Source organism: Acanthopagrus latus, chromosome 13, assembly GCF_904848185.1.
Source record: "Acanthopagrus latus isolate v.2019 chromosome 13, fAcaLat1.1, whole genome shotgun sequence".
Lineage (NCBI taxonomy): Eukaryota > Metazoa > Chordata > Actinopteri > Spariformes > Sparidae > Acanthopagrus > Acanthopagrus latus.
Genome location: NC_051051.1, coordinates 8,660,484 through 8,682,728, shown reverse-complemented (window position 1 = coordinate 8,682,728; position 22,245 = coordinate 8,660,484). Strand labels below are relative to the sequence as shown.

Here is a 22,245-nt window from a genome sequence, read left to right as displayed (position 1 = left end):
CTTTACCGTTTTTTATTCAAATATGCCTAATATCATGATGTTTATGCTGTTTATTTATTTGATAATTTTAGTCTGAACTGTATTATTTTTCTCCCCAATAAATGTTAATATGTTATAATGTTCACAACCTCTTCCCTGCAGAGATGAAATAGAGTATTATCTTTGAAGATAAAATATTGAGTCAAAAATATGGATTATTAATTAACACTGAATAAAAATTGGCAACCATTTTAATACATTTTCAAAAAAGTAGGAATTTGATCACTGAAAAAAAGGGAATTAGTAGACCAAACTCAATTATACAGGAAATCATGGGTATCTAATGTACTTTAAAGTAATACTGTAATAATTAATTTGTCAGTTGTCTTTATTTAAAACACAATGGCAGCAAAGAGTATTTTACGTGAGATATATTTAAAAATAATAAATAGGTAACAATGCAAATTAATACAATTCATGATTATGAAATTATCTCAATCATTCCAGTGAATATTGTAGAATGAATGCAAGAACAAGGGAACAATATGAGAGCAGAAAAGAAATGTAATTAAAGAGGAATAAATGAAATGTGTAAATCTTAGTTTATTTCTAAAATGAGACATAAAATAATGAAAAATAGAATGCATAAAATTCCTAATTAATTCTCAGCTTTCCTGTGAAAATGATTAAAAATACTTCCAAAGTTTAAATAAAACAGCAAAGAAAAGAATCAAAAGTGTGAGGAGAGAGAGAGACCGTTGTAGCTGGAGGCAACACAGGCAGCTGCTGGGAGGCGATACTAAATCTGCCTCTGTTGACGGCTCCCTGCCTCTTTTGTGACCCCTCCGAAATCACTGTGACAAAACAACTTCAAATATCCTGAACTTGTGTGCACACTTAATGTCTGAAGCGTAGACGGCGAGATGAGTAATTTCTCATCCTTTTCTTCTGTCGCACCCCTGACAGTCAGCAAAGTGTTGTGAGGTGGGAGCAAGAGGAGGATGACAGCACAATAAAAACAATACGAGACCGGTGAACAGGTTAATGCTGCAGGGGTTTTTTCAACATCCATTAAAGTGAAGACTTAGATTCAACAAAGCAGTTACGAGGGAAAACTGTAATTGAGCTCCTGTTGATACCAGGATATAATGGAGGTGTAGCAACGTTATTCTAAAAAACTGAAGAAAATAACATAATGCGCAGGAGAGGATTTTCGCCATGTTTGAAACTTTTCAGTTCTGGGATTAATCTCATGACCCATGACAATAGAAACTCTGCCATTAGGGAGTCCTTATTATAACATGTTTTTTCTTCCCAATTCATTGTCTAAAACTGAGTGTTTAGATACATCTCAATGTGGCAACAATCCAATAGAAATGCTTATCCACATTAGATATCCCTCCCTCCACTGATTTTACATGCCTTTAAATTTCTAGACAAGGTTAAAAAAATCTTTTAAATCCCCTTTTAAAAAAATGAATGAAAGGAAAGCTATTAATACATTACATTTAAAACTGGTGGTGAATTTACATTTAATTGTTCTTGGATGTTTAGGAGACAAGAGACTGCTCCGTGTGGAGGTTTCGTGGTTGATAAGTCTCTCTGTGTGATTTAAACAGCCTGCAGAGGGCGCTGGTAAAAATAGAATAGCATCCTGATGAAAGTTTGATATGTAAAGTATTGGTGAATGATAAGTTGTATGTACAGTAAGTGTGTCAAGGTATCTCATCAGAAAATGTTTTGATATGTTTTGTGATTGATGTAAAATTAATGTGATGACAAAATGTTGAAATGTCCCTCCATTCAAATTTTTCTTTTTTTTCATTATGAGGGTTGTTTTTGCCAAACAGACACCTAAAGATCAGTACGCAGGGCTTCTTCAGTGCAAAATAATGATAATTAAGAGTAAAAAGTAATGATCGACTTGATTTCACTATTCATTTTTCAAATCAAAATGAATTAATGGCTGTGAATAATTATATATAATTAAGTACTCAGAATGTAACTCAAAGAACCCTATACGCTTTCCAATAGAGTTGTAGCCCACAGTCTGGTAATTGGAGAACATCGTCCATGTGGTGAAAGACACTCAAAAGGCTAATTTTCATCTGTAGGTCAAACTCTTATGTGAATATACAGCACTTATAACTTCCGCATATTATCGGACTGACTGTCTATTGATTGTTGATTTATGTGGGAATTGGCCACATTACGAAAAATCATTTGTTATTTATATTGTTAGATTATCTATATGCTCCACTGTCTTATGACAGCTCTTGTCCTTCACTAACAACTCAGTTTACCTTATGACACTACCTCTAAATCATCGATGTTTCAGCTTCTCCGTCATGATTCTCTCCTGCCTGTACAGGTAATCCATGAACATTTATAGTGTACTCCAGAATTCATGAAAATGTACCCAGTCACTCTTGGCACCAAACTTTCTCAGAACAACTCTTTCTTGCTTGTATGTGGCCTCTGTGATGTCTGTTTACTTGTAAAGCTTCTTTTGTATGGATGAGATGGAGTAATGGCCAGGTTCCCAAATATCTTCAGTCATTTTTAAACCAGCTCCGTCATCTCTTTTACTTCTCTGGTCTGCTCTGTTTCATCCCAACCTCCCAACCAACACTCCAAACTTTCCCATCCCAACTTACGTGACTTGCCACAGGAGAAACATTATGGAGATGTAAGGCTGCCATATCATCACCAATGACTGTAGTTCTTAAATAATTTGATTCTTTACATGATGTATTAATTCTCACTTAAGACATTAAGACTCAAGTTTCATAATTGAATCCAATAACATTCACTTTAACTTCGTTGAGGTTCAAATGGCAGATTGAGATGAATTAATTGCTCAGCGGGACTTCTTTTTTTTGTCTGAGGTCAGCTGGACTTCATCATAGTTGATGGAACTGCATGTGTTGATATTCTGTCCCCTGGGTTTATGTAAATGGATGTTGGACAGAACTTTAGAAACATATTGCCATAGTACAAAGTTGATTCAGGTGTACGCAATGAACTCTTAAGTCGGTGAAGTGATACATTTCACTGACCTATTTATATGAAAGCAGTATGACTTCAGACACATTTTCTTTTACATTTCAAACACGCAAGACATGAGAAGACTGCAAATCTGTCCATAATATGAAATGTTAGTTTATTGTAATGACATTTCAAGATCTGCAGAAGATATCAGTTAGGAAGCTTAATTAATCAGGTTACTTAAAAATCCATTAGTATCAGTAAATTATTCAAACAGGACTTATTTGACTGTGATGTCTGATCTGTGAACATCTACACATTTTTTTTGAAGTATTCAATTGCGTAATCATGATGGATGTACATAACTGAATCTGAAACAATAACTGCCGAGGGTTGCTTGTAATTACTGCTATAACTGTTGACATCACTGTGTGTACATACATAAAGCAGAGAGTAAAATGTGTTAATATTTGTCTAAGTGATACTTCGGTCTGTATTTAGGCGTGTATGAGTCTTTTTAGATTGTGTAAAATGCCATGAAGTGCTGTGAGTGCCAGGGGATCGTTGTTTGACATGATGACTGAGCTGATGATTCATTTTTGCGAGGCCTGACTCCTGTTTGGAGCTTCTTATGTAACACTCTGTTGAGTAATACTTTTTAAATAGAGACACTCCTGTTTTGCACAAGGCCCCCGGTGGGTAATGATGTCTGAGTGCGGGGTACCTTGGGATGTTTCGCTGCAAACAGGAGAAAAAAACAATGGGAGTGAGGGACACAAAATACATTAGACTGCATACATGTTTCTCGCAATGATTTAGGCCCTTCAACCTGGTGAACAGGTGAACAGCAGTGAGTAAATATGCCATGAGAAAACAAGGAGTTATGCGCTGGGTTTGTAATCAATGTTGGAATTTACTTCAGGTAATTATTCTGATGCTTTTATGCCAGTGGTGGAAGAAGTACTAGTCTAAAAATACTCCACAAATGTTACTTAAGTAAAAGTACAGAAGTATTCCCGGCAAAATGTACTTAATGTAACAAAAGTAAAAGTACTACTTATGCAGAATGGTTCTGTTCAAAGTGTTATATTACAGAGTATTATATTATTCTGTTTAATCAACAAACAAATACATATAAAAGCATTTTAATGTAATGGTTTATCAATGTGGAGCTAATTTTAGATGCTTTGTATACTCCTAGCTAGATTATTGATATTGTTTTGCATCTAATCATATAAACATATGTTCTTTAAATGCAAAAAGTAACTATAAATGTAAAATAAATGTACAGTGAAAGGTACAATAGTTATCTCTGAAATGTGGCAGATTACTTGAAGCTACTTCAAATTTGTAAAGTACAAGTACTGTATATTAATAATGTACTTAAAGGTGCAACTCTTGTTATGCAGGTCACCTTAATGATAGATTTTCAGAGCACAGATATGCAACCAGAATGCAGAATAAGGACTACAGAATGTCCAAAAACTTTAAAGAGGTACATAATAGTAGAATTAGAACAATAATTAGTGCAGTATGTTTTTTAACACTTGGGGAGGCGTGTCATCTTCAACATGGGCTTCATTGATATCACCCACCTGCAGTCACTCAGTCAGGATTGGATGACACCAATTGCCAAGTTTATGAAATAGTAGCTTGATCTTTGTCCCACATTTTGTACCCAGGTGAAGACATTCTCGAAACCGGTCTGTTTTTTTATTGTTCTGAAAGTGGCCATGATTTCTATAAAGGTTTTTTAACCTAATTCAATCATGACTGCGTGAAGTTTGTTTTTTCATTTCATGCTTTATATGTGATTGTGGGGGCATTATGTGAAAACGGGACATGTGTTCACATGAATATTGTGCTAATGATTTCAGGCATATTGTAAGACTTTAGGATGGACTCAGATACACCAAATGATGATCAATTGCGTATGCTTCGTCAGTACTCTAGCTTGTGTTGGTTTATATCGATTATTAGTAGAAATGAGTGAGTGCTCACTGTGGGCCATCTTTTAGAAAGTGGTGTTCATTAATTAATTGTAAGCATTTGATGCTTTTACTTCTTTAACTAACTCTAACAATTACAGGTTAAATCTTCAGTTTAAAATGCAAATAAAACAATCAGCATGTATAAATATTTGACTTTATTCTTGCCTTTATTCTTTTAATTATAATTGAATATGTATAATATATATTTTCATCTAATTTTAAGTCTTTCTATCAATGTATTAAGATGTATTTGTTTTAATTTCGTTGTGCTTCTCATTACATACGTAAGACATAGTAGAAATATTAGTATTTTATTTGTACTGGCTTTACTATTATAACTCATTTTAGGTAAAACAGTATATCACCCTTGTGTATAAATGGCAATAGAGACCCTCTAAACAAGATTAACCAAGTATTTAAATTAAATTTAAAGGACATGCCCAGTGTCTCATTTGACTAATTCATTGATGGTGTATCTCCACCTGCTTCGGCCTCTGTGCCAGTATCTGAATTTGTGTGACGGAGGGGCTGAATGGTGATGTGTGACACACTCCTGATGAAAAATAACAGCGGCCCTCAGATCTGCACAACGGCTGATGAAGAATCGCTGACTTTTATTGGTGCCGAATAAAAGGATGTGATGAAAGAGTCAAAGGCTGAGGGAGAGAAAGAGGGATTCAGAGGGAGGGGCGGAGGAGTGCAAAACAAGGCCCCATCCATCACACGACTTGAGAAGACACATTCCAGTGCCCTTAGCAAGAGGATACATTCACTCAAAGTCACAATAGAGGGGGAATCTGGGAGAAGATGGGAGGGGCACCCATCAATACACAACCTCACCCTTGGGCTCTCTCTGCGCACAAACTCAATGCCCCATTCCAGTCCAATTCAGTTCCCTCTATAAGCATGACAAATGTACATTTTGCTGCCAATGAATGCTTTCATACTCAAAACAACAAAACATATGGAAAAGAAAAAAACAAAATCCCGGCATGGATGCTAATAGTTAAAATTCTTAATTCCCCTTCTCTTCCTTCATTTCTCTTTCTCTGTACCTCAGTCAGTCTCTTTTTCCCTAGTTCCCTCTCTCTCATTAATCTGAGTTGTAGAAATCTGAGCTGGGGTTGTAGGATATCTCTGTCTGGCCGAGTTAGTGGGGATTTTAGGGTGGAGGGAGCAGGTGATGGCTTTCTGGAGTGCACTCATTTACACTCCTCCCTTTCTCTCGCTGAGCAGCGTGAAGAGGTGGGAGAGATGAGGGGCCGCCTCCTCTCACTCCTGTGAGCTGCACCTGCCAGGGGTGAGAGGATCAATTGTGAACTCTGACCTTGTAACTTCTACAATGCCCAATTATTACCCATACCATGTAATATATACATCATACATTAAGGATGAACAAAAAGTTACATTTCAGGAATTAAATCATAGTTGTGCAGCTGCATAAACAATCACAAGTGGAAAGCAAGTAGGATGTCAAAAAAGGGAAAGATATTAAACTGACTAAAACTACGCTGCCTCCACCAGATATGATAAACATGCATTTAAATATGGCTAACCTGTTGCTGAAATCAGGCATCATAAAGTGGAAACTTTTGTAGCTATTCAATTAAATGCTTCACTCCTCATCAGTATCAATCACTGGACTTGTACAACACCCAATTATTACCCATAGGTACAAAATACATTAATGATTGAAAGAAAGCAGTTTTGCTGGCAGTAATCTATGTTGTAGAAACACAAAGAGCGATGATATTCACAAGGATGCCTTCGCTTGACAACTAATTTATATATTGTACATACGGTAAACAAGAAACTATTGCAAGTAGCTAGTTAGCCAAGGCTCCAGACTCACTTGTTCCACTGATCTGTAACAATGCCAAAAAATATATTCAGCCCTCCCAAAATCCAATTTTGCCTGCATCTAAAGTTGTTAGTTAAAATGAGTGGCCTATAAAGTATTTTTACCTCCAAACGGTCAACCTACTAGGCTTTATTTTTCTGCAGTTTTGTACATTGAAAACCGCAAACTTGCTGTGATGTCCCAGTAAACTGCAGTGCACTGTTTCAGGCTTCATGTTTCTCTGAGAAGAAACTCTCAATCCTGCTGTGTGTTTAGCTGTTAGCTGTAAGCTTTTAGCTATGGAACTGTTAGTTACCTTAGCCAAGCACACTACAGGACTCTGATTACCACTGGCTGCTGACAATGGATCGAACAATGAAAATCTAGATACAGCATTGGAAGTGGGGCACTGTTCATTCCTTTGAAAGCTGCTCAGTGGCACTTGAAGCCAAGAAAGCTTGACCTAACAGGTATAACATTGCCCAGATTGTCCGTGTTGTGGGGCTTATGTGGAGACTTCTGCTGACTGGACCGTTTAATTTCGGACTTACCGCCTGCCTAACTCAAATTTGTTCAGCTCTTCTAGACTTTCCAAATGAGATCTGAATGAATGGCTCAAATTACGATAGCTTATTGGTAAAACTATCTTTGGGCCCCAGTGCAGCATGTGACTTTGTAATAACATGCTTTGGCCACTACAAAAATTGGCTTCAAAGCCTGCTGCTGTTACTGGAACTTGCTGCTAACAGCTAACATTGCACTAACATCCCTGCTGTCAGTTTTTAACACAGATTCATTGTCCACAGTGTAGCATACTCAGCATCTGCATCCTTTTGGATTTTAACACATCATATTTTTCATTGGTTTTGCACTGAGTAGCCAGCTAACCGCAGATAGTAGGGGAACAAGCTGTGACACAGCAGTGTGGAGATCTATGCAAGACAACCACTATAATAACAGCATGAGAGGACATGCTCCTTTGGAGTCAATGTCTGGTCTTGGTTGTCATTTGTTTAGCAGTAGTTTAGTTGTTTTTTTTTTTTTTTAACCTTCCCTGGAACGGATACAACCTGTCAATAAGGGAGCCTCAAGCTTGCTGTCTGCCCCTTTTTTCAGTCTGTACACTAAATTAAGCTGCAGGTTTTATATTTACTGTAGAGAACCTCTCATCTCTTGGCAAAAAGAAAAAGAATAACCACTTTGCATTGAGAGGAGATTGCCCAAAAAGCCTAAACTGTCACCATCCCACACTGCTCTTAACCTAGATAAACATGAATCTGTGCTGATAATCTGTTGCCTACATTTCCCTTCATAACCTGTAAACAGCTATTGTTGTTTACTTGACTGCTCCCATGTCCAAGTGTTTTTCCTCATCTTGTGTTCATTTTAAAAAGTTTCCCAAAAAAGAGGCCTCTTTACTTTTTGGTGTCATAGCACACAAATGGGCATTATTCAGAGTGCTGAGATCTATTTGGGGTTTTGTCAGGACTTCAGTGTAGTGTGAAAGTTGGTGTCAGTGGACCCCTGGCCTAGACCAGCTGAAAGCCTGTGTGTTAGTTTCTATGGTAATAGAGAAATAGTAACTACCTCCCAGCAGCGTCCCGCCGCGTGTCGCCTCCTGAATAGAGCGCATCTGCAGAAAACTGAAGGACCCTGTGAGATGGGCAGTGACCCGTCATCACACCGACTCTCACATATATGGACATATATAGACATTGAATTAGCCTAAACCTCTTTTTCACACTGCTTACGTCATAACTCTTGAGAGAAAGTTGAGGCTGAGCCATATATTCCCTGTTTAGTCAAAAGCTGTGTGTGAGACAGAGTAAAAAGCCGTCACAGAGGTCATTAGGATGGGGGGGCCGGGGTGAGAGTAAAATGTAACAACCACACAAAAATCAAACAAAAGCTGACTCCAAATCACAATGCCTGCAATAGAAATTTGAGAAGAAAAGGGGATATTGGGTTATGAAAATCATACAGGGGGTCTGGTCTTACTTATGCAAATGTCCCTCAATTTCTCATTCATTGGCCTCAAAGTGTTGCTCTCACCCAGGGAAACAAATCCATCCTTTTAAAGAGTGGATACAGTCTGATATTTGAAAGATGTAGCCCAGCTCGAAATTTTTAGAACCATAGAATTTATTTTACTTAGTGTCTTTCTGCATTAAAATGTGTTCATTGTGTGGCTAAGAAAGTGGACAGAAAGACACAAAACTGGTTTAGTTTCAAAAGTCAAAATGTTAAGAAGTTTGTGTTGACACTCAAACATTTAGATCCCTAAGAAAATGAAAACAATCCCAAAACAATAGTGACTCCTGAAAGGAGGCTAATGTGAGATGAATGGAGAGGAAATGGGCCAAACCACAGGAGGTCATTAATGAGAAAACCATAAACTTTAAGGAACCTCAGTGCTTTTAGAGTCCACTTCCTGTGAGAGTTTATCCTGAAGCTCATCATCATACTGTTGTTTAGAGAAACACACCGTGGATGAGGCAATGATGAACTGCTGAGCTGAAATGAGTAAGTAAAGGTTGCATGAGTTGTTTTTAGAGTGTTTACCCCCCCTCCCTCCTGCTCTAACTCTCTGACCTCCCTCCTCCCTATCCCTTACCCCCCTCGGTGGTTTCCCATGGGCCTCCAATTGATTCAATTAAGCGAACACACAAATACCATATGCTTAAAGATGTTTTTTCTCAACCAAGCACAAAACAGCTTGGCAGCTGCATCAGGGAAACATACTTGATGCAGACACCTTTGCAAAAGTTGAAGATAAAACTTTTATAGTTAGAATCTTAGCTACTTTAGTTTGATTGCTCTGCTCCCTTGGCTTTTCTTTTTTCAAAATCAGCCATTGAAGAAAACCTACTGGAAACATCAGAGCATCAAAAATGAAAGCTGAGAGAGAAAAAGTGACAGTGAACAAATGAAAAAGTGAATGATGGGAGGGAAAGAGGGGAGGATCAGAAAAGCAAAGCGATGAAAAGGAGGGAGGAGTAGCGAGTCACCATCAGAAGTTGTTCTGTGCCGTAATTCTGCTTTGTTTTCTCTACAATAAAGTCTCCTACTTGTCGGCCTACAGCTCAACATTCGGCGGAGAGAAATGAGGCAAACAGAACATCGCAAAAAGACGCTTTGCATTCTTTCGCTTTTGTACGTGTGGGACTGCTTGTGAAAGAGCAACAGAGCCAAAATGAGGAACAAAGGGGGGCAGTGTGGATGAAGGCACTATCACTGACATCCCCAGCACTTTGAACAACTTGTCAGCGCAGACACTGAAGCAACTGCATTCTGTCACATTTGTGTACAAACCCCTTGAAAGGGCTGGCTGACCTGCCCATATCCCTTTATTGGGGTTCAAATGGCAAGAGGCATTCATTGTGTCTGGGAGAGTTCATTAAATTCATTGGTTTGACCTGTTATTTCTAGGCCAAAAGTCTGCTGATTTGGAAAAATGTGAGTCAGCCATACGTAATAGCCTACTGACCTCGGCAGGGTAACAAACCCTTTTGAAGAGCATTTCAAGGCCTTTATATGAAAAGGGTCAAAGGGGAAGTTTGAGACATATCTATAGCAGAACCAATGGATTTACATCAAAAGGGAATTTGAAATCATCCAAAGATATTTAGACCTCTAATGGCTCTGTGAAGGTTTAGTTTTGAGCAAAACTTCTAATTATTTTTCACTCATGAGGAAAGTGTAAAGATTGACGAAACTTGTATGTCAAGAGACACAGTTGGAAAACTCATGAGTTAGCAAATGCTCTGTTTCAGTGTGAAGTACATCAGGTGGTAAAAAGTGCTGCTTTTTGGCATTTGTCTTAATCTGTTGATAAAGTTTGTGAAAGATGTACTTGACCATTTTCTTTCCCTTAACATCCTCTCATTCAGATGTAAATGGGCTCATTAGAAAGACTGGACTGTCAGTTTTGCATCTATTTCCCATTTATTCTTGTCAAGAGCAGGCCAGGCAAGCAGCAGACTCTTCTGCTCAACTGTGAGTGTGTAACTATTTTAAACTGCTCCCTGTTTGCATTAAAGAGATCAACTTCTAGTTAATAACAGTTAATACAGTTAATGTTCTATTTATTCTGTGATTATATGAATGAATCACACATGCTGATGTTGATATTATCAGTGATTTCTGGAGCCAGACTAAGTAAAATGTATAATCAGAAAAGCAAGGCTGTAGTCATGGGGTCAGTATCGCGGGAGACTAGGAATAGGACAATGAAATATATTATCGCAGACTATAATAAAAACCCTCAAGATGAAGTGATCGTTGGGATTTTCCATTATCACGATATTTGTGAATCAGGATAATTGGAAATATCCTCCTGTGAATGATTTGTAAAAGCAGTTTAGCTCACCTATATTATTTTGATTTATCTCTTTTGTTGTGGCCATATGTGTTTAAAGGCTGTGGACAGGGTTTGGCTTGTTTTTCATTTTGGCCCAGTTACACCAGCAGCTCAATGCTCTTGTGAGATGTCCTTTACAGAAAGTCAACAAACAGCAGTCAGTGCTACAAGGGATGGTGCCCTGGGGAAGAGACAAAAAGAGGAATCGTATCATCATGTAGATGAAGCACAAGCAGTATGTACCTTTTGAAAAGTGCTCTATAAATAATGTAATTATTATTTGTACTACAGTGTCTGTATTTTTAGTATGAACGTGCTGGCACTGTAGTATAAATTAATCTGTTGGATTAAACAAGAAATGCTCAAGTGTTATGAAATCTGAGATTTCCTGCTTGGTTTGGCGACTACCAGCAGAATTTTGCAGACAGGTAATATACTGTATTCAAACCTGTTTGTTTAGAAGTTCAAACTTGGTTTTGAGGTTTAGAGAGGAAACATCAAATCTGATGAATGCACAGCAGCTTAACACTTCTATCACTTTGCTATGTTTGCTTCTGACAACATTTAACAATAGTATATACAAGCCAGCACCAAACAAGCTTGGCACTATTTTCAAAACTAACACCAATCATCACTCTGAAAGTACTAATTTTAATCTCCTTCATCTCCATCAACCTTATAGCTCTCAGTTCTTCATTGATTATTAGTTATTTATTAGCTGTATTCAGCCGTAGTGTTCAAACCTCTGTGTTGAGACTGTCAGTGTAGCCGTCTGTGTAGAGGCAGCCATAGCTGTGAGGACGCACCTAGCAACAGCACTTGACCTGGACTCAACCACATCAGAGAGGCTCTACACGGTAGACTGAGGCTGAAATACAGCAACCAGATTTACCTTCAGGGGACAAAAATGATGAGAAAGATGAAGTAAAATGCTAATTGAAAGAGGGAAAACTTTGGACTTTTTGAATCTTTTTGTCACATCAGTGCTATGATTTTTATTTCTTGGTGGTCATTTCTCCTGATCAGCAGATTTCTAAATGCAAACCTGCTGTTTGTGCTTTCTAACTAATGCAGCTTGTGCTGCTTGAGATTTGTCTTTCTCCATTTGCAGAAAAATGTGAAATATGGCATTTAAAAATAAAATAGTTTTCATAATGATTTTCATCTGAAATACAAAATTTGGCTGCAGATTTGACTTTTCCATATCAGACCTGCAATCCTGCCACACTCTGAGACTTTGACTTCAACCTCCATAGTGGAGGTTGCTAGGAGATTTTAAGGATCCACCTCAATGAACCACAGCTCAGACTTGTGTCAGCAAGACGTATGAGCCGCCATTTGTCATATTCACACACACAGGGATGTTTCAGCGTGCAGCGTGGCCTCTTGCTTTTCAGTGGAAGTGTCTCGAAGGGGAAGCCCTGAGTGTTTTTCATATGTAATTAAACATTCCCAGCAGAATTAATCCAACAATTGAAATGTACTGACGCCTATGTGTGAATTTATTAGCAATATATAAACACAAGAAATGGTAGCAACAAAGAGAAATTCAATGGTTTAGTGTTTTCAATTGACTCTGAAATCCTTTAATATCTCACAAACTGGGAAATTTGTTTGTCCAAGCGGCCAAATGACAAAACCAATAGCAAAAATAAACAATATAATTAAAAACTTAATAAATAGAATAGACACACATACATATAAATATGATACAGTCGTACTGCTATTAATTTTGTACTATATCTTGTATTTCTGAGTATCATCTGGTGTTATAAAGCTGTTCCAGATGAAAGTGATTAAAGGGTGTACTATTGGGTGGCTCTGCAATGTGATAGTATTTAAGTGTCTGTTTGCAGCAGGTTGTCATAGTTCAAATCATCAAAAAGCATATACTGTAAATGACCACAGACAAAAACATGATGAAGGAAAGGACAGAAAGTTATGTTAAATCAAAATGAACCCGTTATATAGAGCTATAGAGAAACAGAGTTGCAACAAGTAGTTGGTTATTTGATTAGCCAATTGAAAGAAAATTGTTTGTTCTCAAAATCTATTAGTTGTTTAAGTCAATATTCAAGCGAAAATGTCGAGTATTTGCTCGTTCCATCTCCTTAAATGTGAGGATTTGCTGCTAATCTTTGTCATTTCTTACAGTAAATGAAGCGTCTCTGGGTTTTGGTTGTTGGCTGGACAAAAGCAATTTGAATGCGTCACTTTTGTCTCTGGGAAACTGTGATGAGAATTAATCTACATTTTTTGTCATCTTGTAGACTAAACAATTAATCGGGCCAATGATATGAGAATTAACCGATTATGTAAATAAAGTATTTTGTGACCCCTATTAACCATAATGACTTTGTCCACTACAGACTTGACCACCTCCTACTCACTTATTTTCATCAGCTAATGAAACGTTACAGGTTTTTTTAATTATTATTATTTGGTCACAGCATCATCATCGCAATTCCTGGACTGGACTGAAATAAACACACTGAGGCAAACAAAAAAAAAACTTTATCTAAAAATAGCATCTCAAAACAGTCTCTTGCACGTGTGACCTTCTTTTTTTAGACCTTTTAGATCTCAGTGATGTGTGTTTGTAGTTGTATTTGTCGTATCTTTCTGTTCTTCCCCCCTTTTAAATGCAGTTATAATCCTGCAGTCAATTGTCACAAAGGTCTGAATTAATCAAAGGAAAAGTGAAATAAATGTACAATTTGTATGCCTCCACGTTACAAAATATGTAACTCTTGTGGCAGTGAAATTGTTGTTTTAAAAACCCTCACACAACTGGAATTGTAGGACTTCAAACAATGTATTGTTTATCAAGATAAGGTGATGAAGCAACCAGATGTCATGGCAACACACGCACCTTCAGTCTTGTATCTGGGGTTGGTGCACGTTAAGTGTAACAATTTGGCTCTTCAGGGAAACATGACAGAAAAGTTCACTTTTGAGCCAATAAAAACGTCATTTTTTCAAGCACAATACATTAAATAATAATTTCTCGTGTGTTGAAAAGTGCCCGTTTAATTCTGATTTGCTGGATGCCACACGTCTCTGGTAACTTTTTAAGGAAAGTAAAAATGATCTGTTTTTGATCTGTTTAATTGTGAGGCCATGCAGAGTTAAGCAGCACTTTTACATAATTATCATCTTGAGAGGGTCACTTAAAGATCTCCTCATCCCAAAAATAATCGCTGGAACCGCCTCCACTTTCTAGATATTATCAGTCACCATTTAGCATGATATGTATTCATTATTTATTTAGATTTTAAACTGCAACAAAAAAACACTTAAGATTCCTGTGGTCCACTCCAGTTCACCTGTAGAGCCTTATATCTGTCACATCATGGTACCTCAACTGACTGCATCTCTTTGTCAGCCTCCCTCTCTCTTAAGGATTCATTAGTCCCTATAGACTCCAGCAGCCTAAACATATTGCACCATTCAGCTGGTACTTATGTGTCATCTGTTATCTATTGGACTGGTGTTTTCTGCTGAGCATATGAATGATAATCAGGCCTTTGTGTGTCCATAGAGGTGCAGCAGGATCTGCAGTCTGTGATGTTGCCTCAGGGGGAGATTAGGAGGGGCAGCCGGCCCTCTGTGTCACGTCGACAGTCACAGCGCCCATCCACGGCTGGGCCAAACCCCACTGGGACCTTAAATCCTGTTACACTGTCAGCTAAAACCATCATTTGTATTAGAGATGTGTGGGTGTTTAAGTGTGTGTACATATTAAGTGAGGGGGGATAGTGTCTTAAACTATGAATTATTCATACCAAAAAGAAAAGGAGATATTGACTACATCTCCATAAACAGACTGCTCTCTTTATGTCATCAGGCACGAGATCTTTGGGTATAATTGCATAAAAGCCCCTGAAAATGTGCTTCTCCAACGGCACAGCAGGCACTGGTCAATGTTATCATCGGGGATGAACTTGAGTGATGGCAATTGTTCCAACTTAATATCTTATAAATAATTTACTATTTCAGGGGCATTGCTCTCCCTCCGTATCAAACATGAACGTTAAGCAGCTTTACCAACCCCACAGCTGTATGCTAGTTACCGAACACATGAAGCTGAATTAGTCCGTCTCCAAAACACAGACATGGACGTGATGATACATGAACCTCATCATAAGTGGCTATAAATGTATATTTTTTTTTTCGTCTAGCTTGGGACTATAGTGCACAGAATGTAATAGAGTTGTTGTAATGTGAGTGGGCTATTTCCCTCCATTATTTATCTCAGTAACAAGTGATTATGGAGAATGAGATTCTTTGCACTTCTGGCCCGCGCCTCCAGAGGGAGGTCAAAACTATTTGTCAGTCTCCAGTTGGGATTGCAAATTAGGATGAGCCTCCCTGCGTGACGACCCACGAAACCTCTATTCCTATCCACAGGGTGACTGCTGTACATAATTTGAAAATTAGGGCCTTTGATAACATCTATATGTGAAGCAATACATCAAGCTGCCACCGCCATGCAGCCTCTCTGCGCCTGTGAGAGGCTGCATTTGAGACATAATTCCTTTTAAATCACTACACTACGCATTTTTTTTGGTTTGTTTTGCCTATTTCATTCGTGAGCTTTCGCGAGTATAATAGCGCCTTTTTAACTTCGACGAAAACACGTCATTAACTTATTAGCTGATTAAGAGCCACGGAGTAAAAAGCGATAGATTTGTATTTACAGGTTTCAGGGAGTGCAGCAAAGAATGAGAAAACTGGTTAATGGCTATTTGCTGACAGGAAATGAATGGATGTGAATGAAAATGGCCCTCGCAGATACAGCAGTCATTCTGGACAGATATTTTGTCTCGTTAAAGGGTTTAACTGCTCCTAATTTGTACCTACTTTAATGGCGCGGGTCCTAATTACGGGTCTGGCCTTTTATGGAAGATTAGCGGTGTGAAGCTGAGCACATTAGGGCCTCTTTTATGAGCAGAAAACAGATAGCATCACACCGCTATCCGCAGGGGCGACTCCGATAAAAGATGGTGATATAAACTCGAATAGACGACACACAAAAAAAGGAGCAGGGTAAGTTTTTAATGAAAGGGGGGCTGGCTCCTAATACCACACAGAGAGTGAGAGTTAAAGAGCAAAAACAGGCTAAACGAGCAATTAGCAAATAATAACTTTGTTAGCTACGTGCCGTCGCGAGCCGGGCTAGGTATGCGCGTGATGTCACATGTATCCTGAATTTTAAGATATCAGCAGGCCGAGTTGTTGGTTTTCTTTCCTGAAGTGAGAAAAGAAAAAAGTGTGAAGAAGAGAAAACAACATTGCACTATTTACCCACATATTACGGCTCCGGTTCCCTTTGAAGGTCTTGTTCAGAGAGCCTTAAAGTGAAAGAAAATGTTTTCCTATTACTTAATTCAATCAGAGCGCGAGGCGGGGGCTTCACGCGCCGCGCACTGGGCTCCTCTATGACAGAGTCGCCTTTGTTGCGTCTATCCGCCGCTGTCACACACTTTAATTCGACTCTCTTTCTCTCTCATTGAAAACCCTCCACAATGACATTCAATAAGGGCCGCAGAGTGAAAACCTGGTTATTTTTACATATTCTTTCCCCCCGACTCGGCAGGGGCCCGAGCAAAGGAATTAATCACTCCTCTTTAACAGCACTGCCTTCAGGCGATGACTTGTCCCTTTTTTTGTGCCCAGAAATGACACATTAACCTTAAAATGGGTATGCATAAACTTTACATTCAGCTGTTGCGTTTTCTTCTGTAAAAAAAAAAGTAGCCACACAAGTGCAGAAGATGCTGTCAGATGCAAGAAACAAATGATCATGTAAGAATGAGCGTTTATTCGTGAAAACAACAAGAAATGGAGGACACACGCGCACGCAGCTGCAGATGCGAGCGTAATGAACGACGAGAAATGAGTCTATAATTTACCTGCTGTTGATAATAATGACAAATGCACATTAACAGAATGTTTTTCTTCTCGCCTTGACCCAATTAAGACTATAACTCACTCTCTCTCTCTCTCTCTCTCTCTCTCTCTCTCTCTCTCTCTCTCTCACACACACACACACACACACACACACACACACACACACACACACACACACCTTATAGGCTGCTTAATGTCTAAGACAAAACTTGAATACGCACACTGGCTTTCCGAAAGTGACAGAAACGTTTTCTCTCGCAAATTTAAGCCGTGCTCTATGATAAAATGAGAGTGATGATAAAAGGGAGAATGGGCAGTGCCGCCTCTTGCGGCGTGGGTGGGGCTGACAAGAATAGACTACATTATGCAGTTCATTTAGTTAACAAGTGAAATAATGGGGAAGCGTGCAGTGGGAATGCCGAGAGAAAGGCACAAAACCCTATTGAGAGCTCTTGGCCGCTTACAGCGTAACCGTCACATGGCCGAACCGAGTCCGCGGCGGCTATTTAAGGAGCGTCGGCGCGCCTTCAGCACCACTTCGCTGTCCACCGTCCCGACGAGAGCAGGCTGACACCGCGCAGCGCCGGGCTTCAACTTCTACCACACTGACTGAGCAACAAGTTTCGCAAACATGCCGAGGTCTTTTCTCGTGGATTCCTTGATTTTACGGGAGGCTAACGACAAGGCGAACGAGAACAACCCACCTTTATTCCCGTACGCCGTGCACTCGCCGCACCACCCGCACGGGATGCCGGGCTCTTGCCACTCCAGGAAAGCCGGGCTGCTGTGCTTCTGTCCGCTGTGCATGACCGCGTCGCAGCTCCATCCCTCACCGCCAAGCCTCCCTCTCCTCAAGGCGTCTTTTTCCCCCTTCGGCTCACAGTACTGTCACTCAGCCCTGTCGAGGCAACACTCTTCATCCAACAGCCTGAGCCACGCACCGGGGATATACCAAGCTGCGTACTCAGTGCCGGACCCGCGACAGTTCCACTGCATCTCCATCGGTGAGTAGCGCCTCATTTCACCTGGCATCCTGCGAGCGAAGAGATAGCCTATCTCACGCGTTTCCACAAAACAACTCACAGTCTCTCTTTATTTTATTTCTTTACAGAAAACAGCAACGGCAAACTTCAGAGCAGCAAGCGCATGCGCACAGCCTTCACCAGCACGCAACTTTTGGAGCTGGAGCGAGAGTTCACCTCCAACATGTACCTCTCCAGACTGAGGCGCATCGAGATCGCCACATACCTGAACTTGTCCGAGAAACAGGTGAAAATCTGGTTCCAGAACCGCAGAGTGAAGCACAAAAAGGAGGGCAAGAGCAGCGGCCAAAGGACTGGATCACATAACTGCAAATGCTCGTCCCTGTCGACCGCGAGATGCTCGGAGGAAGAGGACGATGACATTCCCATATCTCCCTCCTCGTCCGAGAAGGAGGACGTGGACCTGTCCGTCTCCCCCTGAACTCTCTCCCTCCCCTGCCTCACCTCTGAAAGATTTTGGTCCTCACTGATTTTGCAGCCAAAAAAAAAAAAAGACTGACCCACTCGTGCTCAGTCGTGTGTACATAGAAAGAGAATATTTAATCAGGGAATTGCCCTGAATTATTGTATAGCTGTATACATGTTGTACGTTTTGTATGTAGTTTTTTTCTGAAAACGGTCCATTTGTTGCTGCCAATCCGATGAGTATGATAGGCATATTTGTAAAGACAAACCCAAATGACAAAAAAACAAAAAACAAAAAAACAATAGCAACATTGTTTATTAGTATTTTGGGGGAAGACAGTATTTTGTATAAATGGTGACTACTGCTTAGATTCATTCTATGTGGATGGAGCTGTGACTTCAAATATGGAAAGCTGGTGAGAAATTCCCTCAATGTCACATTGAAATGAAATCACTCTGAAATTATATCTTCAGTGTAATTGAAAAATATTTATTTATTTAAAAATGTTGATACTTAAATAAAAATATTTCTGAGCGACAGAACACAGTTGTCGTGTGAGTTACATGTTTTGGTCTTTGCGCGCCACCGAGTGCGCACTGTGGCGCGCGTAAACTCGGGTTGATATTAGTTTGCTTATCAAATTGTACCTAAAAATGCTGTGAGAAGACATTTAGATCATGTCGAATAATGCGTGATAGTCTTTTCTTAAAATGGTAAAAAGAATTATGTTTCCACTCATTTGAAATGTCCCTGGCTGCGCTGTATGTGGCATCATGTCCAGCGCGCCGTTTCAGACGTAACACTTAGTTTCTATGTAATATGATAAATGTATTTCAGTATTGTCTCACATGACAGTGAAGCGTCTAAGAGCTGTTTGGGGCTCAAATACAAAACTGATTAATAAGATCATAATTTTTCGCTCGCAGAACCAAAAAATATATCGGGGTGAACAGAAGTAAACCAACCTGCTTTGCACGCTGCAGACAAACAAAATGTGCTTGTGTATCTAAAGGAGCTCATTAGGCCACATGAGCTGAACTCCATCCTGGACGAGTAAATCAAATGCTCAATAATCTTCATCACTAAGAGCTGATAAAGACATTGTTAAGTGTTCCCTTTATGTGCTTTCCCCCGGGGGACACTCTACCCAGATATCACTGCCTGGCCCTTTGGAGCTCTTTTCAAGTTGCATCCCGGCTGAAATGATCCGTCTCGTGTGACCGACTTAATAATCACCGATGGTGCATAATGGTGAATCAGGAGAGTGTGCATATCTTAAGATATCGATCTAACATGAAAATAAATGAGGGAAACACACAGTTTGGTGTCCATGACCCACATTGTTCTTATTGTTAACGCACCAGTGATGTCAAGTTTATTGTCGGTTTTATGAGCTCCAGGTGGGTTTTTAGACCGAATACAACCTTTCAACTCTGTCGTTATTGTTTTCTAATAAAAAGAATTAATACGTATTAGCATATAATGTGATTTCTATGGCAAATCATTCAATCTACTATATGAAATAATGTGCCAGGTCAAATAATCCGCAGCGTCCTCAAACATAAAATCGTTTTTTAGGCAGAAGACTTCTATTTGCAAATGTGGTTAAAAATTAATCTTAAAAAAAAAAAAGTATATTCATATTTGTACCCAAGTGAAAAATGTGTCATCTGATGACTAAAACATCTCCAAAAAAGGACAAACCCAGAGTTCAGCGTGTAGTTCCAGTTTTGTTCGCCTATTTTACGCACCGCCACAGCTGCTCCCTGACCGAAGCTTTAGCTCTCAAAATTATATTTCTCATGTCGAATAGGCTTTAAATGATATTTGCCTCCTTGGAAACGTATGTACGGACTTTATTAAAGGCAGTAAAAACTGTTCTTAAATTGCGTACAGCACATTATCTGCATCGGTGTGCCTTTTTTGGATGCGGAGTTTCACTTGTAAACTTTCATTTAATTGTTCACTTAAACATTTTAACAAAACTCCAATATTTGCATTTGTTAAGATATGGGATTAGACTATTTTGTTAATTGCACCAAAGAGCCCCATTTTGCTCACAACGTCCTCTGCAAAGCGCCCTTTATCCATTCAATAGCCCGGGGGTATGCGCCCTGGGGGAGCTTATACGCTCGGTGCTCCAAATGCTCATTTTATTTATTCTTAATTTTGTGCCGATCAATTCATTGAAGCAAAAAGGACTACGGTGTCTTTTTAAAAAGAAGAAAAGGGAATTGTGGACGTAACCTTGACGGAGCTGAGGAGAGGGCTCCCCTGACGCTGGAGAGCCGCTTGAGTCAACAGGCGCCCATCTAGCAGACTCGCCCTTGTCTTTATTCCGGCTAATTTTTTATTTACGGCTTTTCTTTGACATGTCTCTTATCTATCAGATTAAAAGAACAGCTTGTAACAAATCAGTCTGCACGATTTACAACAGCATTAAAAGGGGACAAAGGGAGCAGGCAGTCAGTACCTGAGAGTCTGGTAGACGGCGCGGCGCTGCAGCTGATTCGATGGTTTGAAAATACGCACGAAACAAAATACTTGAATCCTGAAAAAGAGCCTTTGTACGTTTCTTTAGAAATCAAGCAATTCTGCATGACAAAGGACAATTAATAAGCCGTCTTTTCACGACCAGCAGCTGGTTTCCCCGTCAAGGAAAGTTGGAAAAAATTCAGACTGAATGCGCGCAAAAGCCCTTTGCGCGCAGACAGCAACCCAAGGTGACCCATTTGGCACAGTTAAAATAACCAAGCCGAGGTAAAAGCGAGGGAACTGTCAAAAACATTTAAGCTGAAATATCTTGAAATTGCAAATCCCTTTATGTGGAGGGACGCTGCCGATGTGGGTTAGTCGTACAAAGGAGGTGGTTAAGTTGGAGAGGCTTTGGAAACGGACACGTGGCTTCTCAATGAGAGCTCTTTTGGACCCGCGTGGCTTGCTGTGGCACTGCACATTCAGCTACTTTAAAACTTACCCTGCTTGGTAAATATGTGAAGTAAACCCAACATGTTAACCTGCAAATTTTAAGGAAAGAGTTTATACACTTTTAAACACTTTAGTGCATTTATAACGTGTTTTGTTACACACTTTTAAAGCACAAATGCCAGCTGCTCCAGGCTTCCATCCTCGCTTGTGAAAGCAGAGTACTGAGTTATTACCGGGAGAGGGGCGACTTTTTATAAAAATTGCAGTTTTTAAACAAGCATTTAATAGTTTAATGCACTTTCATCTTAACTTTTCATGCCTTTATGGTGCGCGGTGGCGTTTTTTACTTTGCGTGCAGCTGCTTTTTAGCCAATAAATAACCTATAGGATGGAAATAAATGCAGAAACGTGAGCATGTGTGTGTGAATCGGAGTCGGCAAACGTTTTTTTTACTTTTTTCGTGCATTAACGACGTGAAAGCAGCCAAGTGCTCGTTCTGTTTATAGCAGTATAACAGGTGTTTTCTGCTTCAGTTTTTTTTTTTTTTTTTTTTGGTGCAGCTTCATCCAAACAGCTCGACCCACCTCGGTGGACTACAAACAGCTCCAGTTGCTCTCAGTGATTTTGTTATAACATGGCTGTGGTTAAAGTGGAGGAAAATGGAGCAGCAACACGTTTCATTATGGAGCTGTTAGTGGTGACAAAGTGTGCTCAGCCCCGCTCAAGTGGCGGGGAAGGAAGCCGCTCGCCGTTGCCTTGAACTCCAGGGCTGTTTCCCCCCGCTGCAACATTTGAAC

General features: G+C 39.6%; 1 protein-coding gene and 1 long non-coding RNA gene across 6 annotated transcripts in view; both read left to right on the top strand.

Annotated features, from left to right (window-relative positions):
* LOC119031751 overlaps positions 1-22,245 on the top strand; it is a 44,441-nt gene that overhangs the window by 20,199 nt on the left and 1,997 nt on the right. The window contains exons 4-5 of one of the 5 annotated variants that reach the window (XR_005078691.1): positions 9,274-9,321; positions 9,881-10,648. The exons of 2 other annotated variants lie outside the window; for them this stretch is intronic. This is a non-coding gene — a long non-coding RNA (uncharacterized LOC119031751). Of the gene's footprint in view, positions 1-9,273; positions 9,322-9,880; positions 10,649-14,699; positions 16,208-22,245 lie in introns of those variants that run through there. 2 more of the 5 variants (XR_005078689.1, XR_005078686.1) reach the window with 2 other exon arrangements.
* Positions 17,224-19,055, top strand: gsx1 (GS homeobox 1). The gene is made up of 2 exons (XM_037120422.1): positions 17,224-18,075; positions 18,183-19,055. The coding sequence occupies exons 1-2, from the start codon at positions 17,703-17,705 to the stop codon at positions 18,533-18,535; spliced, it is 726 nt and encodes a 241-aa protein (XP_036976317.1). The 5' UTR covers positions 17,224-17,702; the 3' UTR covers positions 18,536-19,055.